At 51.1% G+C, this 22,942-nt stretch overlaps 2 protein-coding genes across 6 annotated transcripts; both read left to right on the top strand.

Annotated features, from left to right (window-relative positions):
- Positions 1 to 6,339: 6,339 nt before the first annotated feature.
- On the top strand, positions 6,340 to 10,944 carry LOC129631363 (dipeptidase 2-like). The gene is made up of 10 exons (XM_055552331.1): positions 6,340 to 6,580; positions 6,848 to 6,974; positions 7,288 to 7,417; positions 7,504 to 7,645; positions 7,938 to 8,007; positions 8,128 to 8,304; positions 8,914 to 8,998; positions 9,647 to 9,722; positions 10,388 to 10,523; positions 10,613 to 10,944. The coding sequence occupies exons 1-10, from the start codon at positions 6,378 to 6,380 to the stop codon at positions 10,868 to 10,870; spliced, it is 1,404 nt and encodes a 467-aa protein (XP_055408306.1). The 5' UTR covers positions 6,340 to 6,377; the 3' UTR covers positions 10,871 to 10,944.
- Positions 10,945 to 13,848: 2,904 nt separating this feature from the next.
- On the top strand, positions 13,849 to 18,159 carry DPEP3 (dipeptidase 3). Of its 5 annotated transcripts, XM_055552032.1 has the most exons (11): positions 13,860 to 14,280; positions 14,568 to 14,694; positions 15,176 to 15,305; positions 15,391 to 15,532; positions 15,780 to 15,846; positions 15,960 to 16,136; positions 16,428 to 16,512; positions 17,043 to 17,118; positions 17,262 to 17,426; positions 17,594 to 17,729; positions 17,819 to 18,159. In XM_055552032.1, exons 1-11 carry the CDS (start codon positions 13,937 to 13,939, stop codon positions 18,056 to 18,058), a joined length of 1,689 nt encoding a protein of 562 aa, XP_055408007.1. In that variant the 5' UTR covers positions 13,860 to 13,936; the 3' UTR covers positions 18,059 to 18,159. The 5 variants fall into 5 exon arrangements, 4 of the variants coding, with proteins under 4 accessions (XP_055408011.1, XP_055408008.1, XP_055408007.1 ...); XR_008703930.1 differs by lacking the exon at positions 16,428 to 16,512 and having other exon boundaries at positions 13,849 to 14,280; positions 17,819 to 17,955; XM_055552036.1 differs by lacking the exon at positions 17,819 to 18,159 and having other exon boundaries at positions 13,849 to 14,280; positions 17,545 to 17,648.
- The last annotated feature ends 4,783 nt before the right edge of the window (positions 18,160 to 22,942 follow it).

Genomic DNA, 22,942 nt, shown 5'->3' with positions numbered 1-22,942 from the left:
AGAAAGACCACTCTGACTGCTGTGTGCCATGGCAGTGAATTGCTGGATGTTACTGGTGGAATGCTTCTCTCAGCAGTTAAGGGGACAGTTGGTCCTGGGGAGTTGGGGCAGGGGAATATTAGGAGGGAATAAAGAGTACAGGGTTTGGGCCTGTATCTCAGGCCCACCTGCCTCATCAGCACATTGGATGTATATACCACATCTTTTTTTTTTTTGAGCTACTTTTTAAATTCCTTTTAATTGGAGACTAATTACAATATTGTGGTGGTTTTTGCCATACATTCACATGAATCAGCCATGGGTGTACATGTTGTGTTCCCCATCCTGAACCCCCATTCCACTTCTTCTTCATCCACTCATCCACGATGGACACTTAGGTGGCTTCCATATTTGGTTATTGTAAATAATGTTTCAGTGAACATGGGGGTGCATATATCTTGAGTTAGTGTTTTTGTTACCTTTGGACAAATGCCCAGAAGTGGAATCACTAGATCATCTGATAGTCTTATTTTTAATTTTTTTGAGTAACCTTCAAAATATTTTCCATAGTGATTGCACCAATTTAATTCCCACCAACAGTGTTCAAGGGTTCCCTTCTCTTCAGGTCCTCTCCAACACTGGTTTTCTTTTTTTGATAACAGCCATCCTAACAGGTGTGAGGTGACAAGTCATTGTGGTTTTGATTTGCATTTCCCCGAAGGTTAGTGATGCTCAGCACATTTTCATATACCTCTTGGCCATCTGTATGTCTTCTTCAGGAAAATGTCTATTCAGATCCTTTGCCAGGATCCGACTTTTAAAAAGAGCCCCTCAGGAAGTTCCCTTGGAGAAGAAACTGGCAACCACTCCAGTTTTCTTGCCTGGAGAATCTCATGGACAGAAGAGCCTAGTGGGCTAGAGTCCATGGGGTCACAAAGAATCAGACATGACTGAGCGACTAACACACCTATCTTTTAGAGATGCAACCTTAAATATGGATGAAATAAATGTCTGATTTGCTTTAAAATATTCTGCAAAAGTGGATGGTAAGGTATAGATGAAATAAGGGCATTAGTTGATAACTGTTGAAGCTAAGCAATGGGTACAAAGGGGTTCAATATACTCTTCTCTCTACTTTTTCATATGTTTGAACATTTTCCCTAATAGGTAAAAAGAAATAAAAACTTCTCAGATGGAGCCTATGTTCAACCAGGTTTGGAATCAGTGAGGACTCAGGTGGTCAGCTTCACAGGGTGAGCTAGTTTGGGCAAGCCCTGGAAGTCAGGCAGAGCAGGGCAAGCTTCCCATATAAACGCAGGGAGCGGGGCGGGCGGGTCTGGGGCAGGGCGTGCTATGTGCAGCATGGTGTAGTGGAGGACAGGTCTTAGAGGCCTGAGAGATGAGCAGGAAAGAGACTACAAGTCTGAACTCGAGGCTAAATGAGCAATCACATACGTTGTCAAGCAAACGTTTGCTTGCTCAGGGCTGGCTCCCAGCACCTGGCGCCCCCACAGCCAACTCTTCTGTGTGTTATGCCGGCACATGTGATTGATCACTGGAGACTCGTCCAGCCCTCTCACTGCACACCTCAGCAAAAGGCCGCACTGGCAGGTAATCAGCAAAGGATATCAGGACAAAGAGATGGATGAAGGGGATTCTCCTCAAGAGTGGTAGCAGCTGGAAATCGAGACATCCAAAGAACTATCTGACTTGCCAGGAGGGCACCACTGCGATCGTGTGCCTACCCAGCAGCTGGTCTCCCCACACCTTCTCAGCCAGGTTTAAGGCAGGTTCCACCCCAGGGCCAGTGGGCTACTTTGCCTACCACTGCTGGCTTTCCCAGGTGCCTGCCTTATGAACCATGAACTCTCCTCACCGAAGACAGAGCCAACCCTGGTGAGCCCGGCAGCAGTGAACAGGAGGTATGCAGAGTCAGACATGGCAAACTTGACCAAACAGCTGGCTGTCATTCTTCAGAGCTCTGGTCTGTCAGGGCCTGAAGCACACACAGAGGATGAGCCAAAAGAGACAAAGTCTGAGTAGGTCTGGCTTGGGGTTCCAGAGCCCCAGACAACAGAAAACTAAGGATATTTCTCCTTCATAGAATCTTAGTTCCATTGTCCTTACAAGCTGCCCCCAAATGGGAGGCATGGGAATAAATAAGGAGCTTGGGATTAACATATACACACTACTGTATATAAAACACAACTAACAAGGACCTATTGTATAGCACAGGGAACTATATTAAGTATTTTGTAATAAACTCTAAGGGAAAAGAGGCTTCCCTGGCGGCTCAGGAGTAAAGAATCTGCCTGCCAATGCAGGAGATGCAGGTTCCAGTCCCGAGTCAGGAAGATCCCCTGGAGAAGGATATGGCAACCCACTCCAGTATTCTTCCCTGGGAAATCCCATGGACAGAGGAGCCTGGCAGGTTACAGTCCATGGGGTCACAAAAGAGTCAGACACAACTTAGTGACTAAACATCACATGAACACGTAAAGGAAAAGAATCTGAAAAAGAAAAAATATATATATACACACACACACATATCTGTGTGTGCATGTGTGGCTGAATCACCTTGCAGTAACCTGAAATGACACAACTTTGTAAATCAACCATAGCAAAAAAGTGAAAGCGTTAGTCACTCTGTTGTGTCTGACTCTGTGACCCCATGGACTGTAGACTGCCAGGCTCCTCTGTCCATGGAATTCTCCAGGCAAGAATACTGGAGTGGGTAGCCATTCCCTTCTCCAGGGGATCTTCCTGACCCAAGGATCAAACCCGGGTCTCTTGTATTGCAGGCAGCTTCTTTACCATCTGAGCCACCAGGGAAGCCCAAATCAACTATAATTCAATTTTAAAACAAAACAAAACAAATCAATCAGAAAAAAAGCGAGGCTGGTAAAAACCTACCTCGTGGGCTATTGTGAAGACTGAATGCACTATGTGCTACTAACTGGCAGCAGAGCTCTGGGCGCACAGTAACTCTGGCTTCCCTGATGCACTGCCACTGACGTCACATCTCCTTGTTCTGGGAAGGAAGGGAAGGCAGCAGCCTCCTGTGCTCCCAGTCAACGCACTCTTCACTGAACGCTGGTCACGTGCTTGCTGTGCTCAGGTGTGGTGCCCGGTGCCAGAATGTGGTGGTCGAGGCCTTACTGAGTTTACTTGCCAGCTCCAACAGGGGCAACCACTTCTGACTGCTGGGGCAGGGTGGGGTGGGGAGGAAGAGAGAGAGGTCCCAGCAAAACCTGAACCTGAGCAGTCTGAGAGGTTCACTCATGCCCCTGTTTTTAAAGAGGGTAATTTGCCAAAGAGGGTTTGGATTTAGCAGAGTTCTCCATGGTATGTTCAACCCTTCCTGATGGCAAGATTTCCTCCCCTGGCCCTGCCTCAACAGCGCCACCATTTGGAGGCTGAGGGGCAGCATGGCTGGTGTGGCCAGAAAATAGGGGGCAAAGTGGTGGTGGTGGTGCTTTAGTCGCTAAGACATGTCTGACTTCTGGGACCCCGTGGACAGTAGCCCACCAGGCTCCTCTGTCCATGGGATTTTCCAGGCAAGAATACTGGAGTGGATTGCCATTTCTTTCTCCAGGGGATCTTAGAGGTTTGTGTTATTTGTTGAAACTGGAGAAGCAGGTGAGGGCAGACTCCCCAGGACTTGAAAGCCAAATAAAGGAATCCAAGGTTTAGGAGCAACAAGAAGCCACAAAAAAACGTTGGGGAGGAGGATGGCACCAGATTTTTCAAAGAGAGACAGGGTATGCCTGCTCTGTGGGAAATGAACTGGAGATGGGGAGACCAGAAGGAGGTGAGAGATGAAAATGACCTGTACCGGGAAAGGAAAGGTGGGCATGGAAAGGAGACATACCCAGGAGATGTTTGGAGGTTGAATCAGCAGAACTTAAAGATGCCCTGAAAGGGGAGGGGTGGGCAGAGAGTAGAGGGTATCATGGATGACATTCAGGTCAGCTCTGGAGCCAGGCCCTGGGCTTTTCTGCCTCCATCCTCTTTTCACTTCCACCCACTGTCGGCAGCACCTGGAAAACTTTTGTCACAACCTCTGCCCACAAACTGTCCCTGTGTCTGGGGGGATCCTACAGGACAAGACTTTGCTAGGGTGCTCCTTTTCCCCTGGTGGGGATGGGGCATGAAGATGCCTTGGGTGAGATTAAGGGAACGACATGTCACCTTTTTGGCTAAAATCTGCTTGCCGCTTGGGTGTGAGTACTCCCATGCCCCTGAGTATATAAGAATGTACATGTGTGTGTGTTTCCATGATCAGCTTTATATGGTCACCTCAAGGCCATGGCCACCAGTGCCAGCCTGTTTAAGGACTGAAGCTGAACGTTACAGAAAATTTGTTGCCTGGCTAATCTTCTACAGTAATGGTGCCTACCTCCTCTAGGTCAAAACAGACTGTGTAGACATCTGGTCCTTGCAGAATAGCTAAAAAAAGAAAGAAAAAAAAAAGGCTAAATTCTCTTTTTTCATTCCTCTGTCAGCAGCTGCTGTTTGTCTGCACTTCCTGGAGGTCTATCAAGAGTGGAATGAACTGTTTATCCCCCAAACTCATATTTTTTTTTTTGCCTGGAAACCAGCCCAAGAATTTCTCCTCCCTCTCCCCACTGTGAGAGTGACTGTGGGGGCTGCTGACCAGCAAGGGGAGGGAAAGGAGCCAGGTCTGAGTTTGGGTGCCCAGGGCAGGGATACACCCTGCTGTTCTCAGCAGCAGAGCCCTAGGGGACACACGCTCTGCAGGCAGGCTGCCTAGAGAACCCTCCAGCTGCAGTGAGCAGGGAGCAGACTCACCTCCAACACTACCTCCAGCACTACCAGTGTGCCCTTCCTTCTGGCCTGTAGGCACTGGGCAATGTCAAATGCAATATACATGAGCCTTGAAATATACACAAGCAGGGATTCTTCCCCTCCCAGGTAGCCCAGGACCTCTAGTTCTGCTGGAAGAGTTTTACTCATTTCATTTTTAGAGAGATTTCTAGGGTCTCCAGCACTCAGACTTAGGTCCTTACCCCTGAGATAGTCACTCCTGCCACCTGGGAAAGGTTCCAAAGGCCAAACAGCTCCATGGGGCGCCAAGGATCAGAGCAGAAACTTGAGAGGCTGGAGATGAAGGAGTTTGGGCAAGGTTCCAAAAGCATCTCAGTGGCTGAGCTTCTGTGAGAAGGCACATCCCCAGTGTATGTGTGTGGTGGTGGTGGGAGGGGGCTGTTACTAGAGGAGTCAGCTAGGGTGAGGGCCTGAAACTAGAAATGAGGAATGGGGTGGGGCCTCAGAGCAAGCACAGGAACTTAGACCTTGAGGTTTCTGGGAGAGCTAGAGCCACAAGGGCCATGAGATACAACAACTGTAGCAGCAGAACCCAGATGCCAGGCATTCCACACTGAGGTAGGAGGGATCCTGGCCAGCAGGTCAGCCCACAACTCTGGGAGGAAGCTTCCTGGGGTGGGGAATCTCCTGCCATGGAAGTGACTTCAACTCCTTCCACTCAATAGCCTACCAACTGGGTTCTTGCTCTGTTGAGTAAAAGGTTCCTTAACTTTTCCCAGATGGTTGTTCAGTTCACATCACCAAAGTTCCTCAAGTGAGGCCCTGGAGAAGTGCAGCAACACCTGAAGGCGCTCTTTCCAGAGGGTGACTGGGGGGAATGGGGGAGGGGTGCCCCTGACAATTCCCAGTTGCTGGCTGAAGTCCCCTGAGAATGGTCATGCACGCTGGGGAGTCAAGTAGGGGGAGACAGAAGGTCGGGGGCAGAGGGGCCGTTTCTGAATCTAGAACCCCCAAGTTTAACCCTCCATTTCTAAAAACTATCTCTTCCCTCACACCCACCCCTCATGGCCCAGCACATGGAAACTGGGAGCCCAGATCGATGGGGACACAGAGACACTGGCACGCAGCCCTGGGGTGGGCGGGGCAGGCTGCAGACAGATGGGGACAAGCTGTGCTCCTGGGAAGGGCTGCCTGGGGCTGACGGCCACTCTCTGACAGAAGCGCCCTGGACTCTCTCTTGGACAGCAAGGTTAGAGGCCGGGGGAGAGCAATTTAGGGCGGCCCCCTCAGAATACAGGGGTCGGGAGAGGGGCGGGGGCGGAGGGAACCCAAGATGGGAGGGGAATGGGCTCAAGGTGGAGGCCAGGTTAGCCCACAAGAGCCGCCTCTTAGCAGAGGGCAGGAGGGTAGTTCGGGCCTCCATGGCACCTGGGCTTTGCGGATTACGGCTCTCTGCACAGGGGTCACAGGGTCCTGTGACTCTGTGTCCCCTCTGTCCATGCCCCTCTCCCAGAGGCTGCGCAACTACGTGATCTGTGTCGACTGGCAGAACCCCAGCACCCGCACCGCTCTCAGACCTGCCTCTGCCCACCTGCCTGGCCCTGTGCAGCATGCCGAGTGGGGGCCTCGAGCATCCCCACATGCTCACCCAGCGGCCTCTGCTGCTCCTGCTGTGGCTGCTGTTGCGGCTGGTAACCCGCGCCCAAACAGCACCGGCTGCCCCTATTGCCCTGACCAGTCTGGACACCTCCAGCACACTGAGTCTGGGGGAGCGTGCACGGGCCCTGATGCGGGACTTCCCACTTGTGGATGGGTGCGTGGGGGCTGGTGGGGGCCTAGCCCGGCCCTGGGCAGGGGAGGAAGTCCAGAGCATGCAGAGCTAGTGGGGCAGCTCCCTCACACCACCCCTGGGTGTCCTCTCCATCATCTTTGGGTGCCCTTCTCCTCTTCTGTCACCGTCTCTGGTGGGAACCCCCTCAGCCCAGGCCTCAGCTAGTCTATGTGGCAGTGTGAGGTGGGGGAGTCTCCCGGCTGGCCTGAGCCCGAAGGAGCCCACCCATTTGCCTTGACCTCCCTCCAGCCACAACGACATGCCCCTGGTCCTGAGGCAGTTTAACCGCAAGAGCCTACAGGATGTTAATCTGCGCAATTTCAGCCACGGCCAGACCAGCTTGGATAGGCTTAAAGACGGTCTCGTGGGTGCCCAGGTACCAAGGGGACACACAAGATGCCACCATGGCTCTGGGGGAATGTGGGGGAGTTTGGGGGCCTCAGAGACCACGGGTTAGTCACATCGGAACTCAGTTACCACAGCAACCTAGAAAGTGCCATGACAAGGATGCTGGGGGCTAACAGGGGTCACAGTGAGTCAACATGATGGGCATCCAAGTACCACAGAACAAGCCATGCATCACATGTGACACTGAGCACAGGCAGTGCTGCACCAGCTGTGGAGGCGGTGAGAAGCCCAAGAAGTTCTAAAGGAACCCCTACCCAAACCATCCCCTGGCCTTCCCTCAGTTCTGGTCAGCCTACGTCCCATGCCAGACCCAGGAACGGGATGCTGTGCGCCTCACCCTAGAGCAGATTGATCTCATCCACCGCATGTGTGCCTCCTATTCTGAGCTAGAGCTTGTGACCTCAGTTAAAGGTAGACGGATGGGTGGTGGTGGGTGTCAGGGGCTTAAGCTACCCATGTCTCTGACAATGACAACCCTAACCCTAACCTGCCCCCAGCTCTGAATGGTACCCAGAAGTTGGCTTGCCTCATTGGTGTGGAGGGTGGCCACTCACTGGACAGCAGCCTCTCCGTCTTGCGTACTTTCTATGTGCTGGGTGTGCGCTACCTGACACTCACGCACACCTGCAACACACCCTGGTGAGCTTGGTACAGATGGTATGGGCCCAGTGAGGCAGGGATCTGCCCAAGATCATGCTGGGGCCCACATCAAGATTCACCCCTGGGACTTGGCCCCGAACCTGGAGTGGGGAGGTCTACAAAGCAAGACTGGATCCCCAGAAGAGCCCTCGTACTGCCACACACAGCCCTGCTTGGGTCCCTCCTCTTGCTCCAGGGAGTTGCAGGTGTAGAGGGCTTGACGGAACCTCTGTCTAGCTTCTTGTAGCTGAGTCATGACCACCAGTCAGACTGCCTCCTGGCCACCCTGCAGGGCAGAGAGCTCAGCTAAGGGCATCCACCCCTTCTACAGCGATGTCAGAGGGCTGACCAGCTTCGGTGAGGTGAGGACCCTGGCTCCATACCCTGCCCCATGTGAATGCACAGCCCCACCTGGTCCCTCCAGATAAACGCACCTAAGACAAATGCAGCCCTGACACCCTCTCCCCAACCCATCCCTGCAGAAGGTGGTGGCAGAAATGAACCGTCTGGGCATGATGGTGGACTTGTCCCATGTCTCAGACGCCGTGGCACGGCGAGCCCTAGAAGTGTCGCAGGCACCTGTGATCTTCTCCCACTCAGCTGCCCGGGCTGTGTGCGAGAGCACCCGGAATGTTCCTGATGACATCCTACAGCTTTTGGTGAGAGACTGCCCTTGCCTGCAAACCTAAAGCAAGACATTCAAACCAGGAGCCCCTGAACCTGAGCTTCTGCTCCCTCAATTTCCTCAAACCCTAGGTTAAAGATCTTCTGCCCCAAAAACACACGAACCACAGCCCCTGAACTCTTGAACTCTACGTGGGGGTTCTAGGTGGTAAACATTCCTTGAGAACCTCCCTGGTGGTCCAGTGGCTAAGACTCCGTGCTCCCAATGTAGGGGATCCGGGTTCCATCCCTGGTCGATAGATCCCACCCACCGCAACTGATAGCTCACATGTTGCAACTAAAGACCCTGCCTGCCCCAATAGGAGATCCCGCATGCGACAAGTAAGATGGAGGCTCCCACGTGCCACAACTAAGACATGGTGCAGCTAAAAGAATAAATAAAAATACTCCTCCAAACCCCCAAACCAAGTGCCAAGACACCACCCAGACCCAGAGCTGAGGCTCCCCCATTCACACAAACCCAGAGAGGAGACGTCTCTGATCTCAAAGCCAGGACTGAACACCTTCCTCAGAGGGCTGAGAGAGTGAAGAGGCAGGTGGTTGTGCCAGGGGCCAAGTCAAATGTCCATTGTCCAACCCTGCAGAAGAACAACGGTGGCATTGTGATGGTGTCCTTATCCGTGGGGGTGTTACAGTGCAACCCGCTAGCCAACGTGTCTACTGTGGCAGGTAAGCCTCACCCTGGGCTCTCTGAACAGTTCTGATTTGGACCTGAAGCAGGGCACAAATTTGAGGAGGACCTCAGAAGGGCCCCAGGGGTTTGACCCACTGTTGGCAAGAGGCACTGCTCCCCCAAGCCCAATAATGAATAGTACACAGTTCTTGGTGCCATGTGGAACTGGAGCCACGGAATTGAAATGGATGCTGATGGGTATCCGGGAAGCAGTCAGACACAGAGTCCAGGTGCTGCCCATCTGTACCTCTGCAGGGGCTCCAAAGCATGTTGCCTGTGCTTCTGGTCAAGGGACTGGGCAGCTCCATAGGTCCCTGGGGTCTCTGTCAGTTGTTTCCTTGTTCCTTTCTCACCACCCATGGAGAGGCTACGTCACAGGTTCTCAAGGGAACTGAGAGGCAGAGTGAATCTTGGCCCAAATGGGTGGCTCTGAGGTCCACTCCAAATCTGAAGTCCAGTCTGGAGCCAGCCGGGATCACTTCAGACCAAACCTCAGGGCTCTCTACTCGGTGATCTGGGTGCCAGGCCATGAAGGAACTGGCCTGTCTGGCCTAAGGCTGCAATAAGGGGAATCAACAGAGTTCAGTCCTCACCACCTCCCCCTGACCCTAGAAGTCCCACACTGCTGACTTTCCATCCTTCAGATCACTTTGACCACATCAGGGCCATCATTGGATCCAAGTTCATCGGAATTGGAGGAGATTATGATGGGGCTGGCCGGTGAGTGCATCCATGTGGGCTTGTCTGGGGCTGGATGTGTCACGGGGGGCTTTCATAGCCACGGTGCTCACCATACTATGGTCCTCATGGCCTTGACCACAGCCTCAGGTCTGCTGGCCCCACTGGTATCTCCCCTCTCCCAGGGTCTGTTTGCTGGGCTCTCCTGTCTATCTGCAACCCATTGGCCCTACTCTAGATCATCATATTTGGCTAACCCAACCAGACAGACCTCATCTGCCCAGCATGTGTACCCAGCCAGTGTCAGTAGACCCATGGCCTCTGAGCAGACTCTTAGCAGGGTCTGGGGTGGGCTAACCATCTTCTCTGCCTGAAGTTGGGTCTGTGCATGCAAGGGGGTCAACCTAGTTCTTCAAAAGCTTTTCTTCTTTTTATAAACAGAAGGAAAAGTTTGCGTTCAGTGAAAGGCATAGATCTTAATAGTTCAATTCAAAGAATTTTGATGAATATTAAAGGAGCTTTAGGGCCCTTCTTCTGAAGGATGAAGAGCAGGCTTGAATCATTTACTCTCTCCAAGTCTCCATTTCCCATATTTGACCAGGGCTGGGGTTCAGTGGACCCTGCACACACAGGAAACTGGTTCTGACTCAGGACCAGGGGGCAGGTCTGAGGCCCAATAGCTGGCTGGCTGGCTGGTGGCCACACAGGTTCCCACAGGGTCTGGAAGACGTGTCCACATACCCAGTACTCATAGAAGAGTTGCTGAGGCGTGGCTGGAGTGAGGAAGAGCTCTGGGGTGTCCTTCGAGGAAACCTGCTGCGGGTCTTCAGTCGGGTGGAGCAGGTATGCTGGGCTGGGCTGCAGAGGAGCTCTGAGCATGTGTATTGGGGCGGGTGCTGTGGGAGCTGCTGCCCACTGACTGACGCCTCCAGGTTCGGGAGGAAAACAAGGGACAGAGTCCCTTGGAAGATGAGTTCCCAGATGAGCAGCTGGGGAGCTCCTGCCGCTCCGTCCTCTCGCATCTGCAGCAGAGAGAGAATCTGGCTCAAGACCAGAAACTAACCAGAACTCCAAGGCATGGGAATCCTGTTTTGTCAACTATGCGGTCATTCTCAAAATCTTCCCCCAACACAGCCCCAGGCCTCATAGTTATTGCTGCCTTCCTGGTCCTCATTCTTTGGCTCTGGTGATCCATTAATCCTGCCAGATGTCACTTTGGCAGATGCAGACATCCACAAAGTTTCCTCTCATGCAAGCACAAACATTTCCCAAAAATAAATGTTTCAAAAATGGAATCAGCATGAGCTGTCCTTGTCTGTAGTGGAGCCTGTGGTACAGGCCCCAACACTGGGGTTTGGTGGGGGACCCTGCAGTTCAGACACCAGGTACTCAAGGCAGACCTGTTGGCAGAGGCCTGAGGAATCCCAGGGGGGTTGGCTCAGCACCAGAAGAGAGTGGGAGGCTCTGGCTGCAGGAAGGCAGACTTTACTCATTCCCTCTGAGTAGCTCACCTCAATCCTGACCCATCGTCTACCACCTGGAGATCTTTTAGGGAATTCTGGCTCAGATTCCCAAGAAGAGAACCTGCTTGGATCACAAATGATCTTTGTTCCTATTTGGACAGAGCCAGAATGTCAGGCTACTTAATGGGCCACAGACCTCTAATGGCTGGACAGCTCTGGAGGTGGGCCCACCCCTCCCCCTGCTCCTCAGGGGCTTTCTAAGACATTCAGTCTACTTAGCCACTACATCTTCCCCCAGTCCATAAATGATAATGTGCTAGGGACTTCCCTGGTGGTCCAGTGGCTAAGACTCTGCATTCCCAATGTGGGGGGCCCGGGTTCAATCCCTGGTCAGGCAACTAGATCCCACATGCAGAAACTAAGAGTTCACATGCCTCAACTAGAAGGTCCCCCTTTGTGCAACTCAGACCCTGTGCAGCCAAATAAGCTAAAGAAAAAAATACAAAAAAAGATGAGACATAAATTGACCAGGGAGTAGGTAACCCCCTTCCTAAAACGGTTAGGACTACCCTGTAGCTCAAACGGTAAAGAATCTGCCTTTGATGCAGGAGACCAGGGTTCAATCCCTGGGTTGGGAAGTTCCTCTGGAGAAGGAAATGCAATCCACCACAGTATTCTTGCCTGGAGAACTCCAAGGACAGAGAAGCCTGGCAGGCCACAGTCCATAGGGTCACAAAGAGTCGGACATGATTGAGAGACTAACACACATAAGTGAAAGTTAAAGTGAAGTCGCTCAGTCGTGTCCGACTCTGCGACCCGTGGACTGCAGCCCACCAAGCTCCTCCGTCCATTGGATTCTCCAGGCAAGAATACTGGAGTGGGTTGCCATTTCCTTCTCCAGGGGATCTTCCCAACCCAGGGATCAAACCCAGGTCTCCCACATTGCAGGCAGATGCTTTAACCTCTGCGCCACCAGGGAAGCCCCCTCTTCCCAAGATGGCTATTATTAACTAAAGTTTAGCATGTATATTCCTCTAGAGTCTTTTTTTGTGTATGTGTAAAGAAACACAAGCTGGAATCAAGATTGCCAGGAGAAATATCAATAACCTCAGATATGCAGATGACACCACCCTTATGGCAGAAAGTAAAGAAGAACTAAAGAGCCTCTTGATGAAAGTCAAAGAGGAGAGTGAAAAAGTTGGCTTAAAGCTCAACATTCAAAAAACTAAGATCATGGCATCCAGTCCCATCACTTCATGGGAAATAGATGGGGAAACAGTGTCAGACTTTATTTTTTTGGGCTCCAAAATCACTGCAGATGGTGACTGCAGCCATGAGATTAAAAGATGCTTACTTCTTGGAAGGAAAGTTATGATCAACCTAGATAGCATATTAAAAAGCAGAGACATTCCTTTGCCAACAAAGGTTCGTCTAGTCAAGGCTATGGTTTTTTCTGTGGTCATGTATGGATGTGAGAGTTGGACTGTGAAGAAGGCTGAGCGCCGAAGAATTGACGCTTTTGAACTGTGGTGTTGGAGAAGACTCTTGAGAGTCCCTTGGACTGCAAGGAGATCCAACCAGTCCATTCTGAAGGAGATCAGCCCTGGGATTTCTTTGGAAGGAATGATGCTAAAGCTGAGACTCCAGTACTTTGGCCACCTCATGGGAAGAGTTGACTCACTGGAAAAGACTCTGATGCTGGGAGGGATTGGGGGCAGGAGGAGAAGGGCACGACAGAGGATGAGATGGCTGGATGGCATCACTGACTCGATGGATGTGGGTCTGGGTGAACTCCGGGAGTTGGTGATGGACAGGGAGGCCTGGCGTGCTGCGATTCATGGGGTCGCAAAGAGTCGGACACGACTGAGCGACTGAACTGAACTGAACTGATGTCAACATAGGTACAGAAGTAAATTTGGGGGAGGATTTTTGTTTTCTGGGTGGAGGCACACCCTATAAAACGAACCCATGTCCCCCGCATTAGGAGCACACAGTCTTAACCACTGGACCACCAAGAAGTCCCCAGAAGTAAATTTTAATAAGAGATGTGGTAAAGAATCCGCCTGCCAATGCAGGAGATGCAAGAGATGTGGGTTTGATCCCTGGGGAAGATCCCCTGGAGAAGGAAATGTCAACCCACTCCAGTGTTCTTGCCTGGGAAATCCCACACACAGAGGGGCCTGGCAGCCTACAGTCCATGGGGTGACAGAAAAGTCGGACACAACTTAGTGAATGAGCAGGCACTAAAACAAAATGGTCTCCCATAAATATTATACAAATTTAATTTTTGTTAAAAATATATAGGGGATCTTTTTCTTCCGCCAATCAAAACATACAGATCAAATTCACTCTTTTAAATTTTAATTCTTCCCAGAATTTCATGGAATATTTAACCAGTTGGAGTGCAGGCATATCCCTGCAGCTAAAACCCCACATGGGCTTGCGACCTGTCTGCCTAGAGGTGAAACTGGGAAGATTCCTGGGCCCCTCCTAGTCACCCCCTGGCCTCCTCCCCGAATCAGTAGGCCCCTGGCGCTTGGGAGGGGTGGGTGCAGGGCAGGAAGCAGGGACAGAGGTAACCCGTGGTGCGCCGCCTGAGGGCGCTCGGGGCAAAGGCTGGCCTGGCCTATTGGGGCGCGACCCTAGATGGGAGGGAAGGGCCTACCGCCCCCTGCCGGCAACGCTGGGCGGCGGCATTACGGATCCCCGAGCTAATCTGCCTAGCGTCCTGACTCCAGCCGCTTCTCACGAAGCCGTGCCGCTGGGTCACCAGCATCGACGGTCGGGACCCCAATGTCGCCCTCTGCCCCTCGCCCGCTCCTCTTAGTTCTCGAGACCCGCCTCTGCCCGGCTGCTCGGCCCTGTGCAGCAATGCTGTCCCTAGGCCTCGAGCGTCCCCACGTGCTCACTCAGCGGCCTCTGCTGCGTCTGCTGCTCCTGCTCTGGCTGCTGCTGCGGCTGGTAACCAGCGCCCAGACCACCCCGGGCGGTCCCAGCGCCCAGACCACGTGGGGAACCCCTAGCGCCCTGACCAGGCCGGCCACCTCCAGCACCCCAACAACTCCAGGCACCCCTAGAGGCCTGAGTCTCCAGGAGCGCGCGCGGGCCCTGATGCGGCACTTCCGGCTGGTGGATGGGTGCGTAGGTGGGGGTGTGCGGGCTGGTGGTCGCTGAACCCGTTCCTGGGCAGGAGAGGAGGTCCAGAGCGTGAAGAGTTAGAAGGCTCCCTGATACACCCCTCTCCTCCACCACCCCCATAGGGCGCCTTCCTCCTCATTACGCTGTTGCTGGTAGAAATCCCTATCTAATAGCGGCTCTTCAGGACTATCATCTTTGTGAGGTGGGGACATGGGGTGGGACAGGGTAGGCCCATAACCTGGAGGCCATGTCCCCTACTCTTCTTACTTTGTCCTGACAACCCCAGCCACAACCACCTGCCGCTGCTCCTGAAACGGCATTTCCAGAACAAGCTACAGGGTGTGAACCTGCGCAATTTCAGACTCGGCCAGACCAACCTAGACAAGCTCAGGGATGGCTTCGTGGGTGCACAGGTACCAGATGGACACACATAATGGCCTCTGGGGAATCTGGGGGCTACAGAAACCTTGGAAGACAGGCCTCTGATGGACATAGGACACACTATGTGCCATCATGTGGCTGCTGGGGAGTGAGTTTAGGGGTGTTGGAGGTCAAGACAGGCCAGCTGTATGGGTGCCCAGGTTCTGTGGAGACACAGAAAGGGATCGGAAAATCCTTGGTGAGGGTGGGGCTCTGAAACCACAAAGGATATGGTGGATTGCCCTTGGGGCATTCACATAGCCCATGGACAAACAGCAAGCAATGATGTGTCATGATTTCAACTGGGCTGCTGGCAACAAGCTGAATAGTCATCAGGGTACCACAGGGTCATGCAGTGCTGCACTCGGGCCACTGACCCACGTGAGTACCCTGAGGGCTGAGGAAGAGTAAGTAGCAGGCCTATAGCATTGAGACCAGCCTAATCTCATTCTGGACCCCTGGGCCAACCACCAGTTCTGGTCAGCCTACGCCCCGTGCCAGACTCAGGACCAGGATGCCGTGCGCCTCACACTGGAGCAGATTGACCTCATCCGCCGCATGTGTGACTCCTACAATGAACTGGAGCTCGTGACTTCAGCTGAAGGTGGGCTGGGGGAAGGGAGGGGAGTCAGGGGCTACTCTGGTGGTTCTGGCCCTGGCCTCTGACCACTTGATCCATCTTCTTCTAGGACTGAACAGCACTCAAAAGCTGGCCTGCCTTATTGGCGTGGAGGGTGGTCACTCACTTGACAGCAGCCTGGCTGTGCTACGCAGTTTCTATCTGCTGGGAGTTCGCTACCTGACGCTCACCTTTACCTGCAACACGCCCTGGTGAGCAGACTGCCTGGCCTGGGGTGGAATGGTAGATGCTTGGTGGGGAAAATGCCAGAGAGGTGAGGATAGAGGGGTCCACAGAAGGAGGCTGGACTCTCAGCAGGTCCCTCACACTCCCAGAAAGCAGCTGGTCTGAATCCTCACCCTGTTCTGAGGTGGGACACGTGGACAGAGAGTCTGGATGTCCAGGCTCTGTTGGCCAAGGTGTGGCCTGCTAGATTGCCCTCCTCTGGCTGTCTTTCAGGGCAGAGAGCTCCACCAAGTTTCAGCTCTTCTACACCAACATTAGTGGGTTGACAAGCTTTGGTGAGGTAAGAACTCCTTTTCAATACCCTACCTCAGCCACCCCCTACAGGTATGCACACACGTGCATCCCTCCTTACAACACCCCCCCCCAAAAAAAATCCTCCATTTGTCCCTGCAGAAGGTGATAGAGGAAATGAATCGCCTGGGCATGATGGTGGACTTGTCCTATGGGTCGCATGCCCTGGCACAGCAAGCCCTGAAGGTGTCAAAGGCTCCTGTGATCTTCTCCCACTCGGCTGCCAAAGCTGTGTGTGACAACATGCTTAACATTCCTGATGACATCCTGCAACTTCTGGTGAGTGGCCACCCCGGCTCTCAAACCCAGGACTTCATCCAAAGATCCTTGACCCTGAGCAAAGCTACCAGTCCAGTCCTCACTCACCCTTGGACCTGAGGCTGGTTAACCCTCCCCCATCTCTGAAACTCAAGGCCAAATCAGTTCCCACCCAGGGGCCAAGAGAGGTAAAGCCTCACCCAAGCCCTCAGGCGAGGACTCAGCATTTGCCTTATCAGGACCCCCAGGGCATAGGTGGCAGGCCATCAGGTCAGAAGGGGCAACTGAGTGTTCCTTTGTTCATCCACGTAGAAGAAGAATGGTGGCATTGTGATGGTGTCGCTGTCCATGGGGGTGCTGCAGTGTAACCTGTTTGCTAATGTGTCCACCGTGGCAGGTGAGCCCCACTTACAATTCTTCGTGCAGTTGTAGCTTGGCCTGTGGCTGCTCAGGCCATCAAGAGAGCTCTAGCTTTCTAGCACACCCTGGGCCCTGGGCAGGCCTCCCAACAGTCTGGGGGAGCAGACACAGCTCTTCACTGCCCTGAACCCAGATCTGGGGCTCCAACCAGTGCAACGGGTTTTGGGGGAGGCAACTGCCTCTGCTTCTGAGTTTCTCTTTTGCTCCCATATCCCTAGACAGGACAGGCAGAACCCTGTGACCAGGCTCTCAAGGAACCAGAGGCATGGTGGCTCTTAGGCAAGAAAACGTCCTAAGGGGTTCGGGCCCTGAGGTTCACTCTGGGTCCAGTGTCTAGCCTGAGGCCGCTCCAGAACTCACAGCAGGCTAGGAGCTCCATGGGGTCAGCTGTCCTGTCTTGGATTTCCTTGGACAGGGGAACTGGTCACGCTGAGCTTCCTCAGATCAGGGCTGGTCCCAGGATCTAACTCCAGCCTCATGCTACCCACCACTACCCTCATCCTCTAGATCACTTTGACCACATCAGGGCAGTCATGGGATCTGAGTTCATCGGGATTAGCGGGAGTTACGATGGGTCTGGCCGGTGAGTGTTTCCCTGGGGTTTGTCTTGGCTGGGGTACAGTGGGGAGTCCCTTAGTCTCAGTTCCCCATCCATGGTCCTCCCATCCTTCATCCTCCATTACAGACTCTGGTCTTTTAGCCCACCTGGCATCTTTCCCCTCCCAGGACCTGGTTCCTGGATTCTCCTTGTCCTTCCTGTGGTCCATTTGACCCATTCCCACTCCAGGGCATCACAGTTGTTAAGAACCCCACCCCCTTTCAAGACCTGTCCAGCACCTGCTCCACTGCTAGCCCAGCAGATGTGCTGTGGGCTGAGCATCTGCCCAGCAGGTAAGTGCTGCCGAAGCCCAGTCTTCCAGGAGCTTCCAAAGTTGCATTCAGTAGCCTGAGGAACACGGCCTTTAACTTCCCATATGTGGTTGGAGCTGGTGCCACAGTGGGCCCTCAGCCAGGACTGGGGCTGAGGAGCCACAGTTAGCCAGCTGGTGGCCACGCAGGTTCCCCGAGGGGCTGGAGGATGTGTCCACATACCCGGTACTCATAGAGGAGTTGCTGAGGCGAGGCTGGAGGGAGGAAGAGCTTCAGGGCGTCCTTCGTGGAAACCTGCTGCGGGTCTTCAGTCAGGTGGAACAGGTATGCTGGGCTGGACAAAAGAGGGTTCAGTGGCTTCAGCGGGTGAGGGGGCACTGTGGAAGGCACTGACTGCTGACTTTTATCTTCAGGTGAGAGAGGAAAGCAAAGGTCAGAGTCCTTTGGAGGATGAATTTCCAAACAGACAGGTGGGCAGGTCGTGCCATTCCCACCTCCTGACTCAGCCTCAGAGTAAGCCTCGGGCCACACACCGGGTGAGAAACAAGTGGCTAACCAACCAGGCCCTCCAGAGGCCCCCAAAAGCCTCCCCACAACTCGTTTTAGGCCTTGTGGCTGCTGCCACCTTCTCAGTCCTCATCCTGTGGCTCTAGTGACCTGGCTAGTCCCCCAGAGGTCACTGTGGCAAAGTCTCACGAAGTTTCCCTTCTAGTCATCCAGGCACAAACATATATATGCTGAGAATAAACATTTCGAGTACAGAGCCAGGTGTGACTGTCCTTTCTTCACGGGGAAAGGGGGTTCGGTCTGATGGGCTCTTGGTTGGTGAGGGGTCTTAGGTTCTACCCCCAGCTGCCCAGTATGTTTGGTTCCCACTGGCTTCCAGCTTTGTCTCTCTCTCTGGAAAGGCAGAAGAACCTTACCTTATTCTTACGCTAAAAGCCTGAGCCCACAAAACAGCGGTAAAGAATCAAGTTCAAAGTTGATCCCATCATGGAGTGTAACAGGGTACATTCCCAATCTCTCTCTGAAAGGTTTTTAAAAAAAATTTTTTTAAAGGATGATACCTTTTATAGAATAAACTAATGTGTTTGGAAATATCAAGAGAGAAAGCGTGGGAAGATTTTTCACATAAGGTACTCTGATTTTTGTTAAACTGATTTTTTTTTTAATGGGCTGGGGTGGGAATCAAGTTGTTAAAAGAAAGAAAAGAAACTGTTCAGCTCTACATCTGCTCAGCTTCCTACAGACCCTCCATCTTTTGGCCACTTTTCTCTCCCAGTCCACAGGGTGGGCCAGAGCCAGATCTAAGTTCCTTCCACGGGAAATTTAAATTAGCAGAGTCTGCAGTGCCAACTATGTTATAAATTGTGTCCATACACTTGTCGGTCTCTCTTTGAATTCTGTTCTATTTATTAAAACAAGTTGATATCTAGGAGAGTGAGTCTTCCACTTAGGAGTATCATCTCAGGAACTTCCCTGGTGATCCAGTGGGTAAAACTCTGGGCTCCCAGTGCAGGGAACCCGGGTTCAATCACTAGGGAACTAGATCCCACATGCTGCAACTAAGACTTTGCATGCCGCAACTAAATATCCTGCCTGCTGCAATGAACATCAAAGATCCTTTGTGCCGCAACTAAGACCTGGCGCAGCCAAATAAATAAATAAACATTAAAAAAGAGTGAAAAAGCAAGTCACAGAGTGGGGGAAGTTTTCAACATGTATAACTGACAAAAGGTATATATCCAGAGGCAGACAAGCCAGTACAAAAATGGGCAAGACATTTGCAAAGGAACTTAACAAAGGAGGATATCCAAGTGGCCAATAAGAAAATGAAAAGAGAGAAAGCAGGGAGGCCAGGTTTGATCCCTGGTCAGGAAACTGGATCCCACGTGCTGCAACTAAAAGCATGTGCATGGCAACGAAGATCCCAAGTGCTGTGTCTAAGACCTGGTACAGCCAAATAAATAAAAAATAAAGTTAAAAAAAATTAAAACAACTTTACTAGTCACTGCTGCTGCTGCTGCTGCTGCTAAGTCGCTTCGGTCGTGTCCGACTCTGTGCGACCCCATAGATGGCAGCCCACCGGGCTCCCCCGTCCCTGGGATTCTCCAGGAAAGAACACTGGAGTGGGTTGCCATTTCCTTCTCCAATGCATGAAAGTGAAAAGTGAAAGGGAAGTCGCTCAGTCGTGTCCGACTCTTAGCCACCCCATGGACTGTAGCCTACCCGGCTCCTCCGCCCATGGGATTTTCCAGGCAAGAGTACTGGAGTGGGGTGCCATTGCCTTCTCTGTACTAGTTACTGCTGCTGCTGCTGCTAAGTCACTTCAGTCGTGTCCGACTCTGTGCGACCCTAGAGACGGAAGCCCACCAGGCTCCCCTGTCCTTGGGATTCTCCAGGCAAGAACACTGGAGTAGGTTGCCATTTCCTTCTCCAATGCATGAAAGTGAAAAGTGAAAGGGAAGTCGCTCAGTCGTGTCCGACTCTTAACGACCCCATGGACTGCAGCCCACCAGGCTCCTTCATCCATGGGATTTTCCAGGCAAGAGTGCTGGAGTGGGGTGCCATTGCCTTCTCCGATACTAGTCACTAGAGAAATGCAAAGTAAAACTCACAGAAAAAGATAACTAAAATTCAACAGATGAACAATAGGGTGTTATTAAGGATGTGCAGCATAAGGTTTTCTCATACCCAGCTGGTGGCAGTGTAAACTGATTTAAAAAAAAAAAAAAACTGTTTTGAAAAACTGTTTCACATTATTTACTAAAATTAAAGACACATATCAGTTCAGTTCAGTTGCTCAGTCATGTCTGACTCTTTGCAACCCCAGGGATTGCAGCACACCAGGCTTCCCTGTCCATCACCAACTCCTGGAGCTTACTCAAACTCATGTCCATTGAGTCAGTGATGCCGTCCAAACATCTCATTCTCTGTCATCCCCTTCTCCCGCCTTCAATCTTTCCCAGCATCAGGTTCTTTTCCAATGAGTCAGCTCTTCGAATCAGGTGGCTGAAGTATTGGAGTTTCAGCTTCAGCATCAGTCCTTCTAATGAATATTCAGACACATATACCCAAGGATTTAACCATTTTTCTCCCCTAAAGACTCAACAGAAAGGCCTGCACACATGTGCACAGAAAGACATGAACAAACATATTTAGAGAAGCACTGTTTTTAGTAATTTCAAACTGAAAATAACCCAACAGTAGAGAAATCAATGGTGTGGTATTAACTCCATGGAAGAGAACACAGCAATGAAAAAGAACAAATTACAGGGGACTTCCCAGGGAGGCCAGGTTTGATCCCTGGTCAGGAAACTGGATCCCACGTGCTGCAACTAAAAGCATGCGCATGGCAACGAAGATCCCAAGTGCTGTGTCTAAGACCTGGTACAGCCAAATAAATAAAATATAAAGTTAAAAAAAATTAAAATAAAGTGAATAATTCAGTGGCATTTAGTACATTCACAATGTCATACAACCACCACTTGTATCTAGTTCCAAAATATTTTGACCATCCTAAAAGGAAACCCTCTATCTATTAAGCAGTTGCACCTGATCCTGTGATTCCCCCAGCCACCAATCTGCTCTCTGTGTCTATGTATTTCCCTGTTCTGGATGTTTCTTACAAATGGAGTCATATAATATGTGACCTTTGTATCTGGCTTCCTACAGTTAACATAATGTTGTCGAGGTTCATTCATGTTGCACTTTTCCTCCATTTTTATTTTACTCTTTTTCTGAAATTCCTATTGTGCAGATACTAGAACTTCTTTTTCTATCTCATATCTCTCTTGTTTTCTTTTTCTTCTTTCGGGAGAATTCCTTAACTTGGTCTTTCTAATTTATGGATTCATTCTCAATGAAAATTTTCTGCTATTAGATCACCTATTGTGTTGTCTGACATACTATTGTGGTAATTTTTATACATGGTCCTGTATTTCTTAGATGCTTTTCCCATCCAAAGATGGATTCTATGTCTGCCCACCCCTTGAATCTGGGCTTTGTACCTGCTTGACCAGTAAAATATGGCATAAGTGATGTTGTGCCCATCCAGGCCTGGGCCCAGGGAACTGTCCTGCTTCTTAGGATGCTTACTCACTCATGGACTGTAGCCACTGTACTATGAGGAAGTCAAGCTGCCCAGGGAGAGGTTCACATGAGAAGGACCCAGTGTTCCTGGTCCACAGTCCCCCTGAGCTCTTAGCCTACAGCCAATAACAATGTACTGGTCATGTGAGAGAATCATCTTTTTTTTGTTCATGCCCCTTGGCTTGTGGGATCTCAGTTTCCTGACCAGGGCCCCTGGCAGTGGAAGCACGGAGTCCTAACCACTGGACCCAGGGGGAATTCCCATGAATCATTTTCAAAATGAATCCTCCAGCCCCAAGTGATGCCATGTGGAGTAGAGACAAGCTTACTCAGTTTACAGATTTGTGAGCAAATAAATATTTTTGTTGATTGTCACTGTAAGTCACTCTCTTATGGGGTAATTTGTTAGGAAGCCATATTTCTCTACCTTATATTTCTGCTTGTTCTTTTAAAAGATATTTATTTATTATTTGGCTGCACTGGGTCTTGGTTGCCACTCTCAGGGGCTTTTCTCTTGTTGCCATGTAGCGGCTTCTCTTGTTGCAAAGCATGGTCTGTAGAGTGCACGGGCTTCAGTAGTTGTGGCATGCAGGCTCAATTGCCCTGCAGCATGTGGGATCTTATGTTTGACCCCTGACCAGGGGTCAAACCTACTTTACCTGCATTGCAAGGCAGATTTTTAACCACTGGACCACCAGGGAAGTCCCCTCTGCTTGTTCTTTTTTATACTTTATTGTTTCATATGGCTAATATTCTACCTTATCTTTTGTAATATGTTTATTTGGCTAGTTTTGAATTTTTGATCCATGTATTCTGATCCTTTCCCCAATAAATGTTTTCTTTTTCTTTTTTAAAAATTAATTTATTTATTTTAATTGGAGGCTAATTACTTTACAATATTGTAGTGGTTTTTGCCATACATTGACATGAATCAGCCACTGGTGTACATGTGTCCCCCATCCTGAACTCCCCTCCCACCTCCCTCCCCGTCCCTTCCCTCTGGATCATCCCAGTGCACCAGCCCTGAGCACCCTGTTTCATGCATCGAAGCTGGACTGGAGATCTGTTTCACATATGATAATATACATGTTTCAATGCTATTCTCTCAAATCATCCCACCCTCGCCTTCTCCCACAGAGTACAAAAGACTGTTCTTTAAGATGTTTTCTTTTGAAATGTCTGTGCTTGTCAAATGTCTGTTTCTTTTTGCCTATTATTTTTGCCCATGAGTACCCTGATGGTGCAGGCTACTTGACCAGTCAATAGTATGAGGGAAATTGTATCCTAGCTACAGAGTCTTGCAGAGTCTAAGGTTTCAGTTGGACTATAGTAGCCTATCTTCCCCACATAGCACCTGACCCTACCCCTGAGGAGAGAGGCCAGGTGTGGGGGCTGCACCTATTTGTTCTTTAGTCAAAAAATGTGTTGGGGCCAAGACTGAAGAT

This window comes from Bubalus kerabau, chromosome 17 (assembly GCF_029407905.1).
Source record: "Bubalus kerabau isolate K-KA32 ecotype Philippines breed swamp buffalo chromosome 17, PCC_UOA_SB_1v2, whole genome shotgun sequence".
Lineage (NCBI taxonomy): Eukaryota > Metazoa > Chordata > Mammalia > Artiodactyla > Bovidae > Bubalus > Bubalus kerabau.
The sequence above is the reverse complement of the archived record's forward strand: the minus strand, read 5'-3'. Positions and strand labels throughout refer to the sequence as shown.